This window comes from Hippopotamus amphibius, chromosome 2, assembly GCF_030028045.1.
Source record: "Hippopotamus amphibius kiboko isolate mHipAmp2 chromosome 2, mHipAmp2.hap2, whole genome shotgun sequence".
NCBI lineage: Eukaryota > Metazoa > Chordata > Mammalia > Artiodactyla > Hippopotamidae > Hippopotamus > Hippopotamus amphibius.
In genome coordinates, this window is record NC_080187.1 from 185,812,582 (window position 1) to 185,830,828 (window position 18,247).

Sequence of the window (18,247 nt, forward strand, 5' to 3'; positions counted from 1 at the left end):
TCTGATATCCTAGAATTTTAAAAAGTAAAAATCATGTTTTCAAAAATGCCTAGAACACTCCTAGAATTCAGTATCTCACATTCATCCTTGCTAGCTTTTTTCAGTATTGTTCTCCATTAACTTGGTGGCCAATAGTTTGATAGTCTGGAAAACTGCCAATTCAGTAACTCATCTGCCATTCTTTGCTAATTTGCAGTGTTCACCTTACTCAAATATTCCCCTTTCATTTCCTGACAACACCAGCACTTACTGGCAACGCAGGAACACTCCTGGCCAGCTCCTTCTCTCTGGACCACGCCGTCTAGCTGCACTGCTGGCCTCTCTCTTGCTCTCATACTCATGATCTGTCTTCATGTCTATTTTTGGTTTTCCTGGCTCAAGCTTCTTCGGGCCACTGAAACACAGCCCTCACTCTCTTTCTCTCCCTCTGGCATGTATGCTGCTGGTAGGAGCCCCCCAGGTGAAAACTGCTACAGAAATCCTTTAGTGCTCCTTCCTCAGGAAAACTGATGGCCGGATGAGTTTTTAAGATGAACACAAGCTGTACGACGTTCTGATGGGCTCTGAACTTTGAATTGGATGTGGACATTTTCCTCTCTGATGACAGAAACACTGCAACTTCCTCTATGCAGTTGCTTCCTTTCCTTAAAGGTAGCTGAATCTTGTTGTCTTTAAAAACCCTTTCCTTCCGAATTTGCCTGTCATGCCGACCGTCATTAGTGCGTCTGTGGCCCCACGGACAGGGGCTGAGCCCAGGTCCCCAGGGCCGATCGCCCAGGCAGCCCAGGGCAAGGGCACCGAGGCCGGGGGCGGAAACTCCAGTGGCATCTACTCAGCCATCATCAGCCGCAATTTTCCCATTATCGGGGTGAAGGAGAAGACCTTTGAGCAGCTTCACAAGAAGTGCCTAGAAAAGAAGGTTCTTTATGTGGATCCCGAGTTCCCACCGGATGAGACCTCTCTCTTTTATAGCCAGAAGTTCCCCATTCAGTTCATCTGGAAGAGACCTCCGGTGAGTAGCTGACTGGTTGCTGCTTGGGTGTTTTCCCAAGGATTTCAGAGAAATCCTTCCACTCAGCATCTCCCCACAGCTCCGTGGTGCACGGGGCACTGGGTGAAGGATCCTGGCAGCAGCTCTGCAGGGCTCCGTCCTCAGGTGAGGCAGGGCTGATTCTCACTCTCTGCTCTTTCTGAAAACAAAACAAAACAAAACAAAAAGCCAAAAAAAAAAAAAAAAAACACCCTTGCTTTTTATGAAAACAATTGGAACTCAGTTTAATTCACCTTCTAAAAGTCAATATTCCTTTCTCAGAACAAATTCCAAACTGGAATTTCCGCACAAATTCCAAAATTCCGACCTGGAGAGTAGTCCAGATCTACCCTCTCTGCTTAAGCATCCTGCATCTTTATAAGATTCCTTCACTTTCTTATTGAAGGGCTAAAACCATGATGTTCTTTTTAGTTTGCCAGCAGCCATGTCTTTCTGAAACACAGAGCCCTGGAAAGAGGAGAGTGGCAGTAAAGACTACTTTTTCACGCGCAAAGTGTTAGGATTAGAAGGAGAAACACTAGCAATCATTTGTGTCCATCTACCTCACCTCACAAGTGAGGAAATAAAGGCACACATGAGTGAAGTACATCCAGGGTGCACATAAAAGCCTGGATTAAAACCCTTTCTCTTTTAGTGACTCTCTCAGCCTCTGGGTTTCACTCATAGCTATCTACCAGGAGGAAAGTTACATTCCCCCGGCTCCCTTCTCTGATCACACTTCTGGCATGACTTGTCCTTAATTCAAGAAATATTTACTGAACATCTTTCAGAACCAGAAACCAGGCAAGCAAATGAGGCAGTGTAAATAAGAAAAACAAAAATTCCTGCTCTCTTGGAGCCTAGAGTCCTGAAGGCAAGAAAGGCTTTGAACAAGAGTGAGGCGTTTCAGGAGACAACGTTCAGGGTGCCATGGGACCAGAAGGCAAGCAGAGCTAGCCTAGGCCAGGGAGAGAAACCCTCCTGAGGAAACCATTTCATCTGAGCCCCCGTGCTACTCATTAGCCATGTGTTTGTTTTGTTTTGTTTTGTTTGAGCCACGCTGCTCAGCTTGCGGGATCTTAGTTCCCCAATCAGGGATTGAAGCCGGGTCCTTGGCAGTGAAAGCACAGAGTCCTAACACTGGACCGCCAGGGAAGTCCCAAGCCACGTGTTTCTTTTTAACCTGAGATGAAATATCCAGGTTAAACATCCAACAACCCTGTCTTCACCCTGCAGGTTCCACAGGGGCCCCTTTCCTCGCCTGCTGGTTCTATGCTCAGGCCCATGACCGTCCAGCCCTCAGTTTAGAAGGGAGGACTGGAAAGAACTTCATTCTCCAACCCAGTCGCTGCCCTGCCACCAGGGAACTGGGACTCGTCACACCCCTGATGAAATATCTTCAACGACACCATTCTCCCCCCTCCCACCCCACCTCCACCGCCACCAATGTTTTCAGATAAGTCCAAACTCCTTACCTGGGCTATAGGCTCTTCTCCAGCTGGCCCCAGCCTCCCCGTTCATCTCTCCTTCACCCTTGCCCCTGGACCCCGACACATTCAGCTGTTCTGTCGTTCTAAGTTTTCTCATACCTTGCAGCCTCTGCTCCTGCTGTCTGCCGTGCCCTCCTTGTTTTTATCTGATTTGTTCCTCCTTGCCATCACTGCAAAACTCTGCTCAGGTGGCACTGCCTTCAAGCTTTCTCACATCTGTTCCCATTAGCTGAGATCAGGAAGCATTCCTCTTCCTGTTTGGACCCCCTCACCCAGCAAAGGGCCAGGTCCACAGTAGGCGCGCAGCTGCTGGTGGTGAATGAAATCCCATGTCGGAGGGCGTTGGCCCCTGAGAGAGGACAGCCCTGCATTCCAAGGCTCAGAGTTCCTAAAAGCCTTTTCTAATAGAACTGCAGAGAAAAAACCAAAAAACTTGCAAATACTGCTTTTAGTGAATCATTGGTAGATTTTAGTCTTAAAACCTAGACCTGCATATTAATAAAAACATTTTAAGGGTCTATTATGCTCTAGGTACTAGATAAGTCCTGAAACTTAAACTGTCCGTGTCATTGTGACATGAGGGGCACCAGAAGCCCTGTCCCAAGTTGTGCTCCCACCACCGCCACCACCCAAAATCCTGAGCTTTCTTTCTACTGTCACTAAAAGTCCAGATAGCAAAGCTCACTCTTGGTTAAAATGTCCCTATTTCCCTGAGTTTAAGATTAAGGAACACTGCCTACTGGGTTCATTAGCAAAATTAGAATATAGAATTAGAGATGGTCAGAGTTGGAATATCTTGGAGATGTGGTCCAGCCCCTTCACATATAGGTGAAGTGATTAGCATTCAGAGAGGGCATATGACTTATGTATAGTCACACAGCAAGCTGACTGAAACAACCACTGTGCTGACTCCAGGACTGTCTCAAATGTAAAGCACTTCTTGGAGATGTAAGTTTTCCATGCCCCCTATAGATGTAGCGACCTTTGCCAGGTTTGAACATTCTGAAAAGGGGACTATGTCCTACAAGAGGCCCTTCCTGCTTTTACTACCAAAGTCATTGAAAACCAATCTGAATGTTTCTTCCCAATCAAGTGCTGCTTATTACAATCAGATAATGGTGGTGGTAATGATGATACAGGGAGAGTTCTTCACAGCCAACCCTGATTCTGGTTAAGATAACTGGCTTCACTTCAACCTTTCCCTCTTAAGAGAGACACAGGCCACCGGTCCCTCCTATGATCTCTTCTCACCCTCATACCACGGCTGCCTCACTGCCTTTCCTGCTCTACTAGGGAACATCACGCATTGAGTCTCCAAGCCAAACTATCTGATTCCTCTAGCCTTTCCTTATATTATCTATTTCTAGGTTCAGAAAGCAAGCAAACCTTATACCACTTCCCAATTGTTAAGCCAAATCTTCTTGATGATAAACCCCTGTGCAGGAAAGAATGGCTCCAGAGCAGGGCTTCTGGGAAGCTGATGACTCTTGCCCAGTATCACTGAGGACACGTGTGGGATGAAGCACGTGTTTCACTCCATGTGGTGGGGGCTGCAGGCACACAACAGTCCTGGACTCTCTCCTCCCCCGGCAGGTGGGGCTGGGGGAGGGGGTGTCAGGAGAACTTGACCTGTGAAGCCCAACACGTTCCTTCCTTTTTCCTCCTGGGAAAAAACGACCTGCTGCTCCTTGTGGCAAGTTTCCCAGAGGCAGGTCCCTGTGGGGAGTCCTGCAGTGGTCCTGGGCCACCTACCACTGCTGTTGGTGAGTAGTAATGATAACAGCTAACCTTGACCGAGAACGCGCCACGTGGCAGTAACTGTTCTAAGGGCTTCCATACATTAACTCATTTCATCTTTACAACAACCCTGTGGGGTAAGTAGTAGTATTGTCCCCCCTTTACAAATGAGGAAACGGAGTCTCGGGGGATAAATCACTTGCTCGGATCTCCCAGACAGTAAAAGGTGTGCCTGGGATTGGAACCCAGGCAATCTGGCTATAGAACCCTAGCTCTTAACAACAAAATCTAATTCTGGGGTTTAGAAGCCAAGATCAGATTTATGAACAATAAATATGGCATTTTTTATTCCCACCTGCCCTACACATTTGTCTTATCTATGCACTGATTCAAAACTCAGGCATGGAAATGATGTGTTACTTATTGGGTCGCCACAAGCCACAGAAGGAATTGAGCAACTTTTGTGAGCTGGAGATAGAATGGCAGAGTGGCTAAGAGCCCAGTCCTGACCCGAGGTCAAGTCCTGGCCCAGCTACTTAACACTTGGGTAATCTTGGTCACGTACTTTTCTCTTTGCCTGTCACAATTTCCCCGTCTGAAAAATGGGAGAAAATCCTAATACAAGGACCCATCTCAGAAGGTCGCTGTGAAGACTGAGTGAATCCACACTGAAGGCTTACAGATGCCTGGCACATGGGCAGTGCCCAATGAACTTGGACCGCTCCCAGCACCCCCTGCATCCACCCCGGAAGCCTCTTAAAAGGGGCAACGTCAGAGACATCTTTCCAGCTTCATTTATGTCTAGACCGATCCAGATACTACTCACAGCAATGTATTTGAGTACGTCACGCCTGATCTAAATGAATCCCTCCAACCAAACATGAGGATATGTGTGTGAACCATCCCCTCGTGGGCAGGCAACTGCTTGTCCTTTTGGGCAATTCCAGTCATCCCCATCACGTACAAAATGCGTGTTTGATTGGGAAATGCGAGTGCATCACGCGAATGTGAAGGTGACCACATAAAGGGGGAACCACACTGGGTCAGGGAACTTGGCTGCTCACTCCATGATTGGCTCTGACAACCTCCGGAATAAAGGGGTGAGCAAATGTTGGCGTTTCCCCCATCTGCCTTTGCCTTGTGCGTTCCAGGTTATTTCTCCATACTCTCCTGCAATCACTCTTAACATCTGGGGCAACCTAGATCACTTTTACTTTTGGACAGATGCGACACGAGGGGCCAGCTGCAAGGCCTTGTGCATCTGGTACCCTCCTTCCCTTGGGAATGCAGGATCCCCAAATCACTCCACAGGGACCCAGAGGCCCACAAGGGAATTCTCCCTTGGGAGGTAGCATCTCCTTTCTTGGTGCCTCTGCCCTTCCAGGCGAGGGTCCCTCCACAGGCAAGGTGACTCACATCCTCTTGTGCCACGGGGTGCAAGGATTCTGTACAGTGCTGACCCTCACGAAGGCCTCCAACAGCAGAGACTGGTAATGTGTTTCCAAGCCTCCCGTGTCTCTAGTCCTAGGCAGAATCGCCTTTTAGTAAATTTCATCTCATTCCAGCCCCACCCTAACCTGGACCCCAGAGAAGGAGTCCATACTATTTGGGAGCCAAGTTAAGTCAGACTTGTGGTTACACTGCTCTTGATGAATTCAGCCTCTTGGCTCTACCAGGAGAGGATATATCCTCTCAGCTTGGGCCCCCACTTCACAGCTGAGGTGAGGTCAAAACTTCATCATTGATATATAGCCACCTCCAATTTATCCCCTCAGTGCTTTCCCTAGGAAATCTGTTTTCCCTTCCTCCTCTGCCCCCCTAAGCCCCTGGGGCTGCTGGCTGGGACTCAGCACTTTCCCTGAGCCACTTTCTGCTCAGCTTTGTTTCCACTGGCTATTGGGGGTTGGCAGAATTTACCACCTTTCCCTTACCTCCAGATCCAGTGCTTTATAATTTGCTGGCAGTGGCTGGGCCTATAGCCATAGGCTGCCTAATGACCTCTTCCCCCCAAGTCCTGTCCCCATCACTCCAATCTTTTCAGAGCCTGACCCTTTGCCAGCTGGGAGCTGGATCCTAACTTCACCCACATTTCTCTGATGTATGCCTTCCCTCTTACCTGTTATTGCTATTATAACCCCATATCCAGCTGTGCTTTGCCCCGTTGGTCTAACCTGGCTCTCAGCCCTGCTCTCCTGCACTCCATGGGTCAGCTAGTTCCCTCTGCCAACACCTGGACCTGAGGAAACCTCCTTTCCAGACAGACAATAGCCCCTTTATACTCTGAACAGGAGACTTTATTTCCTGTAGTTTCCATACCCGGAAATCTCTTAAACCACACTCTTTTTTTTTTTTTTTTAATAAATTTATTTATTTATTTATTGGCTGCTTTGGGTCTTCGATGCTGCACATGGGCTTTCTCCAGTTGTGGTGAGCGGAGGCTACTCTTCACTGTGGTGCATGGGCTCCTCATTGCGGTGGCTTCTCTTGTTGCGGAGCACGGGCTCTAGGTACACGGGCTTCAGTAGTTGTGGCACATGGGCTCAATAGTTGTGGCTCACAGGTTCTAGTAGTGCTGGCTCAATAGCTGTGGTGCATGGGCCTAGTTGCTCCGTGGCACATGGGATCCTCCTGGAGCAGGGACCAAACCCGTGTTCCCTGCATTGGCAGGCTGATTCTTAACCACTTTACCACCTAGGAAGTCCCTTAAACTATACTCTTTTTAAGGATAGAGTTTAGGTAAGTTTTTCAAACTATAATTTATCATGAACCATCTTTCACCAAGCCTAGAACAATTTGATGCTGATACTTTCTTGATCTTATCAGAGAATATCCACGGAAGGTCGTGACCACCACCCAGCTGAATGTAATTGAAGGAAGCTTTCTACTGTAAGATGCATCACAATTTCAAGGATGTTAAAATATGGGGGGGGGGGGGCACTTCCCTGGTGGCACAGTGGTTAAGAATCCACCTGCCAATGCAGGGGACACGGGTTCGATCCCTGGTCTTGGAAGATCCCACATGCTGCGGAGCAGCTAAGCCCCTGAGACACAACTACTGAGCCTGCGTGCTGCAACTACTGAAGCCCGTGCGCCTAGAGCCCATGGCCCACAACAAGAGAAGCCACCGCAATGAGAACCCCTCACACTGCAACAAAAAGTAGCCCCCACTCGCTGCAACTAGAGAAACCCCACTCACAGCAATGAAGACCCAATGCAGACAAAAATAATAATAATTACAATAATAATTTAAAAAATATATATGGGGGAAAGTGCCTTTAGAATAGAAAAATAAGACAAATAAGACCCCTTTCCCCCTTAACTCACAGTCCTGCCATCCCTTCCTATTCCTCTTCCCAAACCGTTTCTCTCTCCCAGGCTGCCTATCAGCCTGAATCCAACCCCACCAGCTGGGCTTTGCTGCTGTCTGACCTGGTCTCCTAACCCTTCCCAAGTCCCCACCATCCAGGCAGCACTAACTTCTCTCTTGTCCCAAGATGTTACACCAGACAAAATTAAAAAATAAAATCAATCATTACATTCTTCAGGTTAGGTCTTGTTACCACTACAAAATTATCTTTGATATTTTATACATATTATCCAAACGTATTTATATGTGAATTCTTAGCATGGCTGAACTTCCAGCTTCTCTCTTCAAGAGGAAAACACATAAGGAAAAAGTAGGAAGATTCTTGTAATTACAGGAAGGGCATGGTTGTTCTCTAGGGGGAAAAAAGGAAAAAATAAATATGCCACTTTACTTACAAGAGGAAGGAGAGCTAGAGCAGAAACCAAAGTGGGGTGGGGGAAGCAACAGGGCAGGAGGCCACACACGCCAGGGTCGTTCGTCATTCCTCCCCTTGACCTGACCCTGACGACCTCTTTACCAATGAACTTGTGAAACTCCAGACAGAAGTATGTAACTTTTCTCGGTAAAGGGCGGAAGTTAGTGTCTTGATTTCCACAGGCAGAACTGGGCCAGCACATCCCGAAGTCAGAATGTAGAAAGCACAGGAGTGGGGAAAGAAAGAAGCGTAAAGAAACAAACTACCAGGAGCCCACTGAACTGTGGTGGGGGTGAGGAGGGTCCAGCCTCTCAGAGGCTGTGATGTGGGTGCTCAAGACCTTCAAGGAACCACGAGCCCCCAGCTAATACCTGGGAAGCATTCTGCTTAAGGGAAGCTGACACTTGCTTTACCATTTTCATCCAAACTTGAGGTTTAAATAATCACTACCAGAACTTTGAGAAGTGTATTATATACCCCCAGAGTACCAGGAATATATAGAATATATTATAAAGCAGTACAAAAACTGCTCTTAAAAACTCCTTATAAATCATAGGATTGAAAATGTTTGAGAACTACTACTTTCCACCACTCCAGGTAGATGGGCTTCTTTCCTGATGTTGAGGTTTTGAAGGGAAAATGATGCGCCATCTCCTTTATTAACCTATGGTTATTACCTTGCACAGTCTGAAAGTCCATCCTTATTTCTAGCCAGAACTCTTCTGGCCACAATTTTAGCACATTATATCTGGCCCTGATCCAGCAGACAGTGAAATAGAGTCAGCTGATTTCCTCTATACAGTAATTTTCCTTATTCGTGAATAATGCCATCCTTCCTTTAGTTGCTTCAGATCAAATAGTCATAAAACTTCTCTAACTCTACCCCATAGGTGTGATTTTTCCAACACTGGGGATGTCAGTCCTATGATTCACGTACAGTCGATCCTCAGGACTTGTGGATTCTGTATTTGTGAATTCACCTACTCACTGAAATTTATTTGTAATCCCGAAATCAATATCCATGGTGCCTCTTTGGTCATTTGCTGACAGGTGTAGGGCTGTGAAAAATTTGAGTCTCCCTCTGTGCATGTTCCCAGCTGAAGTCAGACAAGGTAACCCTCTGCCTTCTAGTTTCGGCTCTCAGACTATAAACGTGTCCTTTTCATAGTCTGTTTTGTGCCACGTTTTTTCACATTTCTGTACTTTTTGTTGGTGATTTCTCTGTTTAAAAATGTCCCCCACGTGTAGCGCTGAAGTGCTATTTAGTGTTCCTAAGTGCAAGAAGGCTGTGACGTGCCTTAGGGAGAAAATACACGTGTTAGATAAGCTTCATTCATGTATGAGCTATGGTGCTGTGAGTTCAATATTAATGAATTAATACTATATATTAAATAAGGTTTCTTTAAACAGAAACACATATGAAATAAGATTACGTATTGATGGGTTAATGAAAATGTTGTGATCAGAGACTCCCAGGAATCTAATGCTGTATTTCCTCCAGGTGCAATGGCTCAATATTCACTAGCTGGGCATTCATAGTGACTTTATAGAATGTAACTACCATGAATAATGAGAATCAACTGTCTTCCTATGTTCTGTTTATTCCTAAGTTATCACTCTTGAAATAATATGCTATGAACAGTGGAAACACAGTGGAAACAGTAGGAAACACAGCAACATATTTTAATCCATTGCAGTCATTTTTTATGTTCAAATTATTCCATCTTCGGACAATTGGAGCCTCCTATAAGTTGCCTGTATCATCTGCCATGACCCCATTCATCTTCGATAGCTTTCTGTTTTGTAGCCACAACAAAAAGTCCCAGGCTCATCTTGGTACATTTCTTGCCCTAGATCTGGAATGAATCATTTCTTCAAGGAGTCTGGTTCCTTTTAGTCTGAACTAGAGTTAAAGAAAAGGAATGAAATGTAGAAGACAGCTGTCATGACTTCCTAGGACCCAGTGCTTGGCCTGCATGTCAGCACTCTGAAGTTGGAAGTTTTCTGACAATCTGTGGGGACAGCAGATGTCTCTTGCTCTAACGACCTCTTCCACGTGACTGTCACCTCTATAATTAACTCTCCACCTTGTGTAACTTGCCCGCCAGGGGGTCACTTGACCTAAGTTACTCAATTCTGAAAAGAAGAAATCCTATTTTGGCACAAAATAAACTTACTCCATTCCAGTGTGAGATGAGAGGGAGGGAACAGAGCTACAGAAACACCAAGGCTGTGTGTAGGGACCCCTCTGTTCCCAGGCCTCGGGCCCAGTTGCTGTGCGGCTGCTTCTCTCAGGGATATTATCTTTCCAGTAAACCTGGCTGGGAAGAAGTCTGCTTGTAATCTATTTTAGTGTCATCATCTGTCAGACAGTGTAGAGAAAAGTGGGGATCCCTGGGCTAGCCACAAAGCGGAAGCATTGTGGTCAGGGTGCACAGTGGTTAAGAGAGCTGGATTTAGGACCAAACAGACCTGGACTGAACCCTAGCTCTGCCCCTAGCAAGTCACATAAACTTTCCAAGTTTTGAGTTTCTCTTCTGTAATGTGGATAGAGATAGATTCATCACATGGCTGTTCTGGGCTAGTATCCATAACATCCTAGTATGTACTCAAGGTAAGGTAGCAATTACCATTTGGATAGGCAGCAGAGAACAGGGATATAACACAGAGAGGGAGTGCACAGGCCTTTAAGTCAAAGAAACTGGATTCAAATCCTGGCTCCACCTCCTACCAATATGACCTCAGGCAAGTAACTGCCCATTCCTGGGTCTCAGTTTCCTCCCTTGTGAGAAGAAAATGAAAATTCCTACTTTCGTAGAGCTGTTGTAAGGGTTAAATGAGGTGCTGTATATGACTTGCTTAGCATAATGACTCAATAAAGTGATGATAGTCATTAGAAGGCAAAATGAGGTACCCATTTGAGAGCCAGCCCCTCTCCCTACTTAGCAGTGCCATCCTGGAATGGGGGTGGGGGAGCATAAGTTTTGGTGAAAGTGGCAATTCTATTACTATTGATAACTTTCAGGACGGCCTCCCGTTATATTCCGCAAGACAGCAGCTTCTCCTGAAAGTCAGGATGGAGACAGGACTCTAGACATCATGGGAGGGACAAGCTGAAGTAACTCAGCAGTGTAGCCCTGGAAATGGGAGCGGCAGAGACAGAAATAGCCAAGAAACGTATGAGAAGATGCATTTCATTGATTATGAATAAGGAAGAGCATCTTTTCATAATTCATGTAGCTCTTTATTATTTACCTTGCTGTCCATGAAATACCTGTTAATGTCTTTTGCTCATTTTTCTATTGAGTAGATTGTTTTTTCAACTTGAATTATAAGCATTCTTTATATACCCTGGATACTACTCATTTATTGTTTAGATGTGCTTTTTTTTCCCCCATTTTTTGGCCGCACTGTGCGGCATGTGGGATCTTAATTCCCCAACCAGGGATCGAACCCGTGCCCCCTGCATTGGAAACTTGGAGTTTTAACCACTGGATTGCCACGAAAGTTCAAACTTTTCACTCTTCTACGGGTATTTTTTTACTTAAAAAATTCTACATTGAGCTCTTAATTAGACGTTCTAAATTAATTCTTAATTTGTTATGTTTTCTTTTACACTTAGTGCTTTTTGGATTCTGTTAAGAATGTTTTTCCTGGATTTCCTAGGTGGTGCAGTGGTTGGGAATCCACCTGCCAATGCAGGGGACATGGGTTCGAGCCCTGCTCTGAGATTCCACGTGCCGTGGAGCAGCTAAACCCATGCGCCACAACTATTGAGCCTGTGCTCTAGAGCCCGTGAGCAACAACTACTGAGCCCGTGTGCCGCAACTATTGAGGCCCATGCACCTAGAGCCTGTGCCCCACAAGAGAAACCATTACAATGAGGAGCCCGCACACCACAATGAAGAGTAGCCCCCACTCGCAGCAACTAGAGAAAGCCCGAGTGCAGCAATGAAGACCCAACACAGCCAATAAAAAAAAAAATGTTTTTCCTAAACTAACGTAATTCTTCTTTATTATCACTTAGAAACTTTATTTTTCTGCCTTCACATTTGGGTCTATAATCCCCCTAGAAGTGATTTTTGCGTATAAGATAGGGATCACATTTTATTGTTTTTCCATACGGATATTCAACGTTTCCAGCACAGTTTATTAAAAAGATAATCCTTTTTGCAACACCACTTTTCAAATATATCAAGTATCTCTCAATGTGTGATTCTGTTTCTGCACTCTGTTGTGTTCCATTGTGTTTGTCTATCTTTGTGCCAACACAGCTTGTGCCAATAAGTCCTTTTTTCTGGCCACGCCACATGGCTTGCAGGATCTTAGTTCCCCGACAAGGAATTGAACCCAGTCCACAGCAGTGAAAGCACTGAGTCCTAACCACTGGACCACTAGGGAACTCGCACTTAAACTCTTAGTGATTTTAATAATTTGATTGTTGATCCCAAGTTATTTGTCTATAGAGTCTATGTTTCTGTATGAATATTTAGTCAAGTCACTTGCAAATAAGAATAGGGCTTCCCAGTACATTATGCACAACTGTATTCAGCAGACTAATTCTTGTGTTATTGCACTAGTGAAACACTCCAGCATAATTTAATAACTAAGGAGATAGCAGGCATCTTCCTCGGGTGTCCAGGTCTTTTGTTTGTTTGTTTTTGTTTGGGGTTTTTTTTTTTTTTTTTTTTTTGGCTGTGTTAGGTCTTCATTGCTGCCCGCAGGCTTTCTCTAGCTGTGGCAAGTGGGGATTACTCTTCATTGCAGTGTGCGGGCTTCTCAGTGTGGTGGTTTCTCTTGTTGTGGAGCACGGGCTCTAGGCACACGGGCTTCAGTAGCAGCAGCACATGGGCTCAGTAGTTGTGGCACACGGGCTTAATTGCTCTGCGTCTTGTGGCATCTTCCTGGACGAGGGATGGAACCCGTGTCTCCTGCATTGGCAGGCAGATTCTTAACCACTGAACCACCAGGGAAGTCCCTGAATAGATTTTCTACACATTTATTTGTAGAAACAACTTAACAGTAAGGAAGTTCCTCTCTATTCCTGCTTTGCTGAGAGTTTCTTTTAAAATCATAAATGGTTGTCGAACTTTACCAAACACTTTTTCTGCACTTAAGAAAATCATGTGATTTTTCCTCCTTTAAACAGTTAACATACAAAATTACATTAATAGAGTTTTCCAATATTAACCCCTTGCATTCATAAAATAAAACAAACTTAGGGTGTATTATCTGTTTTATATATCACTGCATTTTGGCTTACAAATCCTTTATTTAGGTTTTTGCATACATGATCATTAGTGAGATTGGCTTATTATTTCTCTTCCTGGCACTGTCCCATTTTGAGATCAAGGTTATATTAACCTCCTAAAATGAGTGGGGCATGTTCTTTCTTCTATTCTGTGAAAGAGATTGTGTAAGATGGAAACTATATGTTTCTTAAATATTTGGTAGAAGTTTGCCAGTGTTTTCTTTAAGGGGAGAGTTTTTTATCTATTGATGCAACTTCAATAATAATGGGATCATTTGAAATTGTTTTTCTTCTTGAGTCAGTGGTAATATTTATTCTTCTAGGAATTTTTAGTAACTATCTTTATCTCTTAAAAAAGCTTTTTTTAAACCCCTCTAAAGTTAATCATGTTAGATAGTAATATAGGTAACACCAACTTTGGGGGCAAGTTTTTGTTTGATATATATTTTCCTCATTCTTTTACTTCTAACATTTCTACATCTGATGTTTTGGGTGTGTTTCTTATAAACTGTTTATATCTTAAAAAAAACAACAAACCCAACTTGAAAACTTTTGTCTTTTAATTGGAGATTTTAGTCTATTGATTATGAGCATTGATATACTTTGGGTTTATTTCTATCATCTTAACCATAACCTCTCTTTTTGTATTGCTTTTTCCTCTTTATGTCCTTTTAATTGATTAAAAGTGCTTTCTCTCATTTTTTTTTTCCTTCTGCTAGTTTGGAAATTATTGATTATTTCTGTCTTTTGGGTGGTTGTCTTAAATTGTTAGCATACATATTTATCTTGGCAAAGCCTGAAATATAAATAGCATTATTTTTCTCATAAATAATATGAGGACCATAGAGCACTTTAAGTGTTTCTCTTCCAACCAATATGCCATGGTTATTCAGAGTTTTAGCTCTATCTTGATTTTTCAGCCTTAAAAATTAGAAAATGTATGCAAGTCAAAGCCACAATGAGGTATCACCTCACACCAGTCAGAATGGCCATCATCACAAAGTCTGGAAACAACAAATGTTGGAGAGGGTGTGGAGAAAAAGGAACTCTCCTGCACTGTTGGTGGGACTGTAAATTGGTACAGCCACTATGGAAAACAATTTGGAGGTTCCTTAAAAAACTACAAATAGAACTACCATATGATCCAGTAATCCCACTACTGGGCATATACCCAAAGAAAACCATAATCCCAAAAGAAACTTGTACCATAATGTTTATTGCAGCACTATTTACAATAGCCAGGACATGGAAGCAACCGAAATGCCCATCAACAAATGAATGGATACAGAAGATGTGGCATATATATACAATGGAATATTACTCAGCTATAAAAAGGGATGAGATGGAGCTATATGTAATGAGGTGGATAGAACTACAGTCTGTCATACAGAGTGAAGTAAGTCAGAAAGAGAAGGACAAATATTGTATGCTAACTCACATATACGGAATCTAAAAATGGTACTGTTGTACTCAGTGACCAGAACAAGGATGCAGATACAGAGAATGGACTGGAGAACTCGAGGTTTGGGAGGGGGCGGGGGGTGAAGGGGGGGCGGGGGGTGAAGGGGAAGCTGAGATGAAGCGAGAGAGTAACACAGACATATATATACTACCAACTGTAAAATAGTCAGTGGGAAGTTGTTGTATAACAAAGGGAGTCCAACTCGAGGATGGAAAATGCCTTTGAGGACTGGGGCGGGGAGGGTGGGGGGGGTGTTAAGGAAGGGAGGGAAGATGGGGATATGTGTATAAAAATGGATGATTGAACCTGGTGTACCCCCCCAAAAAATAAATAAATATTAAAAAAAAAATTAGAAAATGTAATTTTTCAATATTTGCTTAGATTTACACACATTTGCCAATTTCTTTGTTTACTGTTCCTTCCTGAGTCTTAGACTTTTCCTTCTAGAATAATTTTACTTTTTCCTAAAGTACATTGTTTAGAAGTTCCTTTAGTGGGGGTCTATTGGTAGTAAACATTCTCAATTTTTATTTGTGTGAAATTTGCTGTCACTCAAAATAATTTTCCTGAGTAATCAGCCCTAGGCTGATTCTCAGTACTGTCCTCTGGATTACATTGTTGTTGAAATCAGCAATCATCCTATTTGGTATCCCTTAATAAGCCATCTCCCTTTTCTCTCTGACTGCTTTCAATATCTTCTCTCTGTCTATGGTATTCTGCAATGTTGTGTCTAAACATGTATTTCTCTATATCTTTCCTGCTTACGATTCACTGGGATCCTGAATCTGAGGATTGGAGTAATTAATCAATTGCAGAAAATCTCTTAGAATATTACTTCTCCCCATATTTTCTATTATCTTCTTCTAGACTTCCAATTAAATATATGCTGAGCTTACCTTGCTCTATCTTATTTATATCTTAACCTTTTTTTTTTCTTTTTAAAAAAATTTCCCTTCTCTGTGTGGTATTCTAGGTAATTTCTTCTAACATAGCTTCCAGTTCACTAATTCTCACTTTAACACCACCTAATCCAATTACTGAATTTTTTATTAAATTATTAAATTTCAGTGTGAACATTAGTTGGATACTGGTTCAAAATGAAAGCCTCTATATAAGATACTTGGGGAACAACTGAAGAAATTAGCACATGGATTTGGATCTTGGATGATATTAGAGACTAATAGTTAATTTTCTTAGTGATAATGGCATTATGTTCAGTAGGCTAATGTTCTTGTCCTTAGGAGAGGCCTGGTGTATCCTAAGTAAATTCTTAAGTATTTAGGTGTCAACTGTCATGATACATACAACATTCTTTCAAATGGTTCAGAAAAAAAAATTATATCTAAATATACATATGTAGATAAAACAAAGATGGCAAAACGTTAACAACTGTTGAATCTAGATGTAAGCTATATGGGTGCCCATTCTTTAAACTTTTCTGTAAGTTTGAAATTTTTCATAATAAAAAGCTAGAAAACTGTGAGAGCTAAAATTTAACATTTCAATAACAGGGTTAAAATATAAAATCAAGAAAAAGGAGGGAAAGAAAGAGAGAAAGGGAAAAAAATTAATTGAAAGGGAGAGAAACGTAATAGAAATAAGAATATCCCAGAACTGAGGACAAAATTCTTTACATAGAAAGGAGTCACTGAGTGCTCAGCACAAAGAATTAAAAAAATAAATAAACTCATACCAAGGCACACAAATGTGGCTTTTGAAATTGGGGTGGGGGATTGTTGGGGAGGGGGGGAGGGTGAAAACCCTAAAAGCTTTCAGAGGGAAAAGATAGGTCACATACACAGGAATGTTCATCAAAATTGCATCATACTTCTCAACACCATATGCCAGGAGCAATGAAACAATGCCCTAAAATTTCTGAAGGAAACTGATTTTCAACCTAGAACACCAAGCCAAATTCTCAATCAAGTGCAAAGATAGAGAAGAGGTAAATGGGCAAGGGCTCAAGTGATTTATCTCCCACTCGCATTCTTACGAAACTGCAAGTTGTGTGCCACTACTATCAAGAAGTAAACTAAAGAAGGGTTAAGATTCAGGAAAGAGATTTCCACCCAGGAGAAGAGCAGTCAGTCCCAGGCTGTTGCTCCAGACCTGGAGTAGAGCTAGTCTGGTTACAAAGGAAAAGGAAGCTGCAAAGGAAGGCCCCTGGTTTGGGGAGCAATGGAACCTCTAGGTTATCTATGCATAAAGTATTTGTAAAAGCTACTGCTGAAGAATAGCATTGACAGGTACATAGAAAAAATAAGAGAATTATAAAGAGTAAGAGAAAATAAATATTTGTACAGACAGGAAATGTAACACAGCATACTACGTAGTTGAGAAGTGAACGATATTTAGCTATTACACTACAGTAAATACTGAACTTTAATTTCTCTAAAATTTATGGCGTAAGTATTTTTGGAAGATGATGGGCAGAGCATAATGTGAGAAACCTAAATCTCATTCCCCCAAATAGGAACTCTATTGACACTTTCTAAAAATCATAAATTAAACAGTAATAATATAAGCATGTTATTTAGAAATATAGAAGTAAATACCAGAAGAAAGCTAAAAGAATTAAAAGTGGCGTCCCTGTGGGCTAAGAGATTTTGCAGGCTAAGAGACTGCCATTCCTCTAGGCAACTTTTGTTTGACTTTTTAAAACTTTGTTTATGTGTAAACTGAATAAAAATAAAATCATTTCGTAAAGAAACTGACCCCCAAAATTACTTTGAGCTATTATAGTATCCTGGAAAGCCAATGTCATGGTTTCAAACACTAGTCAACGTAGAATCCCCTGATGTGCTTATTTAAATTGCAGAGTCCCCAGACCCCTACCAAGAGGATCTAAATCCTTAGGTCTGGGGTGAGCCCTGGGAATCCACATTTTAAACTTGCATCCCAGGTGATTCTGATGCAGGTAGTCCAAAGACCATAATTTGAGAAGCACGGAGTAGACAAAGACTGGCAAGAGTGAGCACGTGGGCAGGCTGCCAGAACCGAGTTTCCACCTGAGTAAGCTCCCTGCGCTTACACTCGAGTTGCCAGTTTGAGCATGGTGAGATTTTGAAAAAGCTGAGCTTTCTTGTGAATGTAATTCTGACACGCATTTATCCTCCTTCCCCGTCCACCATGCTCTCTGCCTCAGAGGTCCCGAACGCACAACCGTGGATGTCTGTTCACTGCCACTAGGACCCACTCTAACAGGGACTCTCATCTGAGGTCAAGCTACTTACCCTGTGGGTCCCTCTCACAGATTAGAATCCCTAAATGGCCAGTCAAGGTCTTTGGGGGGATGGGACAGGGACATCAGGAGAATGAAGGCTTCATTACCCTCAGACAATGGCCTGGAGCAGATTCCTCCTATGCATTCAGCAGCCTGTATAGGATTAGTGTATACAGCATGTTTCGAAGGCCCCATGCTATATCCCTTTGGCCGCCAGTGTTAAAGGCATGAATGCCTTTTGCTGAGGCAGGGTAAGCCTCTCTGTAACTATA

General features: G+C 43.1%; 1 protein-coding gene across 3 annotated transcripts in view; it reads left to right on the forward strand.

Annotated features, from left to right (window-relative positions):
* Positions 1 to 395: 395 nt before the first annotated feature.
* Positions 396 to 18,247, forward strand: part of CAPN3 (calpain 3) — a 50,313-nt gene continuing 32,461 nt past the window's right edge. For 2 of the 3 annotated variants that reach the window (XR_009051330.1, XM_057721849.1), the window contains exon 1: positions 527 to 1,012. Coding sequence is in view for 2 of the 3 variants with exons in the window: in XM_057721849.1 (XP_057577832.1) it covers positions 704 to 1,012 (309 nt within the window). In the remaining variant the exon portion in view is untranslated. Of the gene's footprint in view, positions 1,013 to 18,247 lie in introns of all 3 variants that reach the window. The other variant, XM_057721848.1, reaches the window with a different exon arrangement.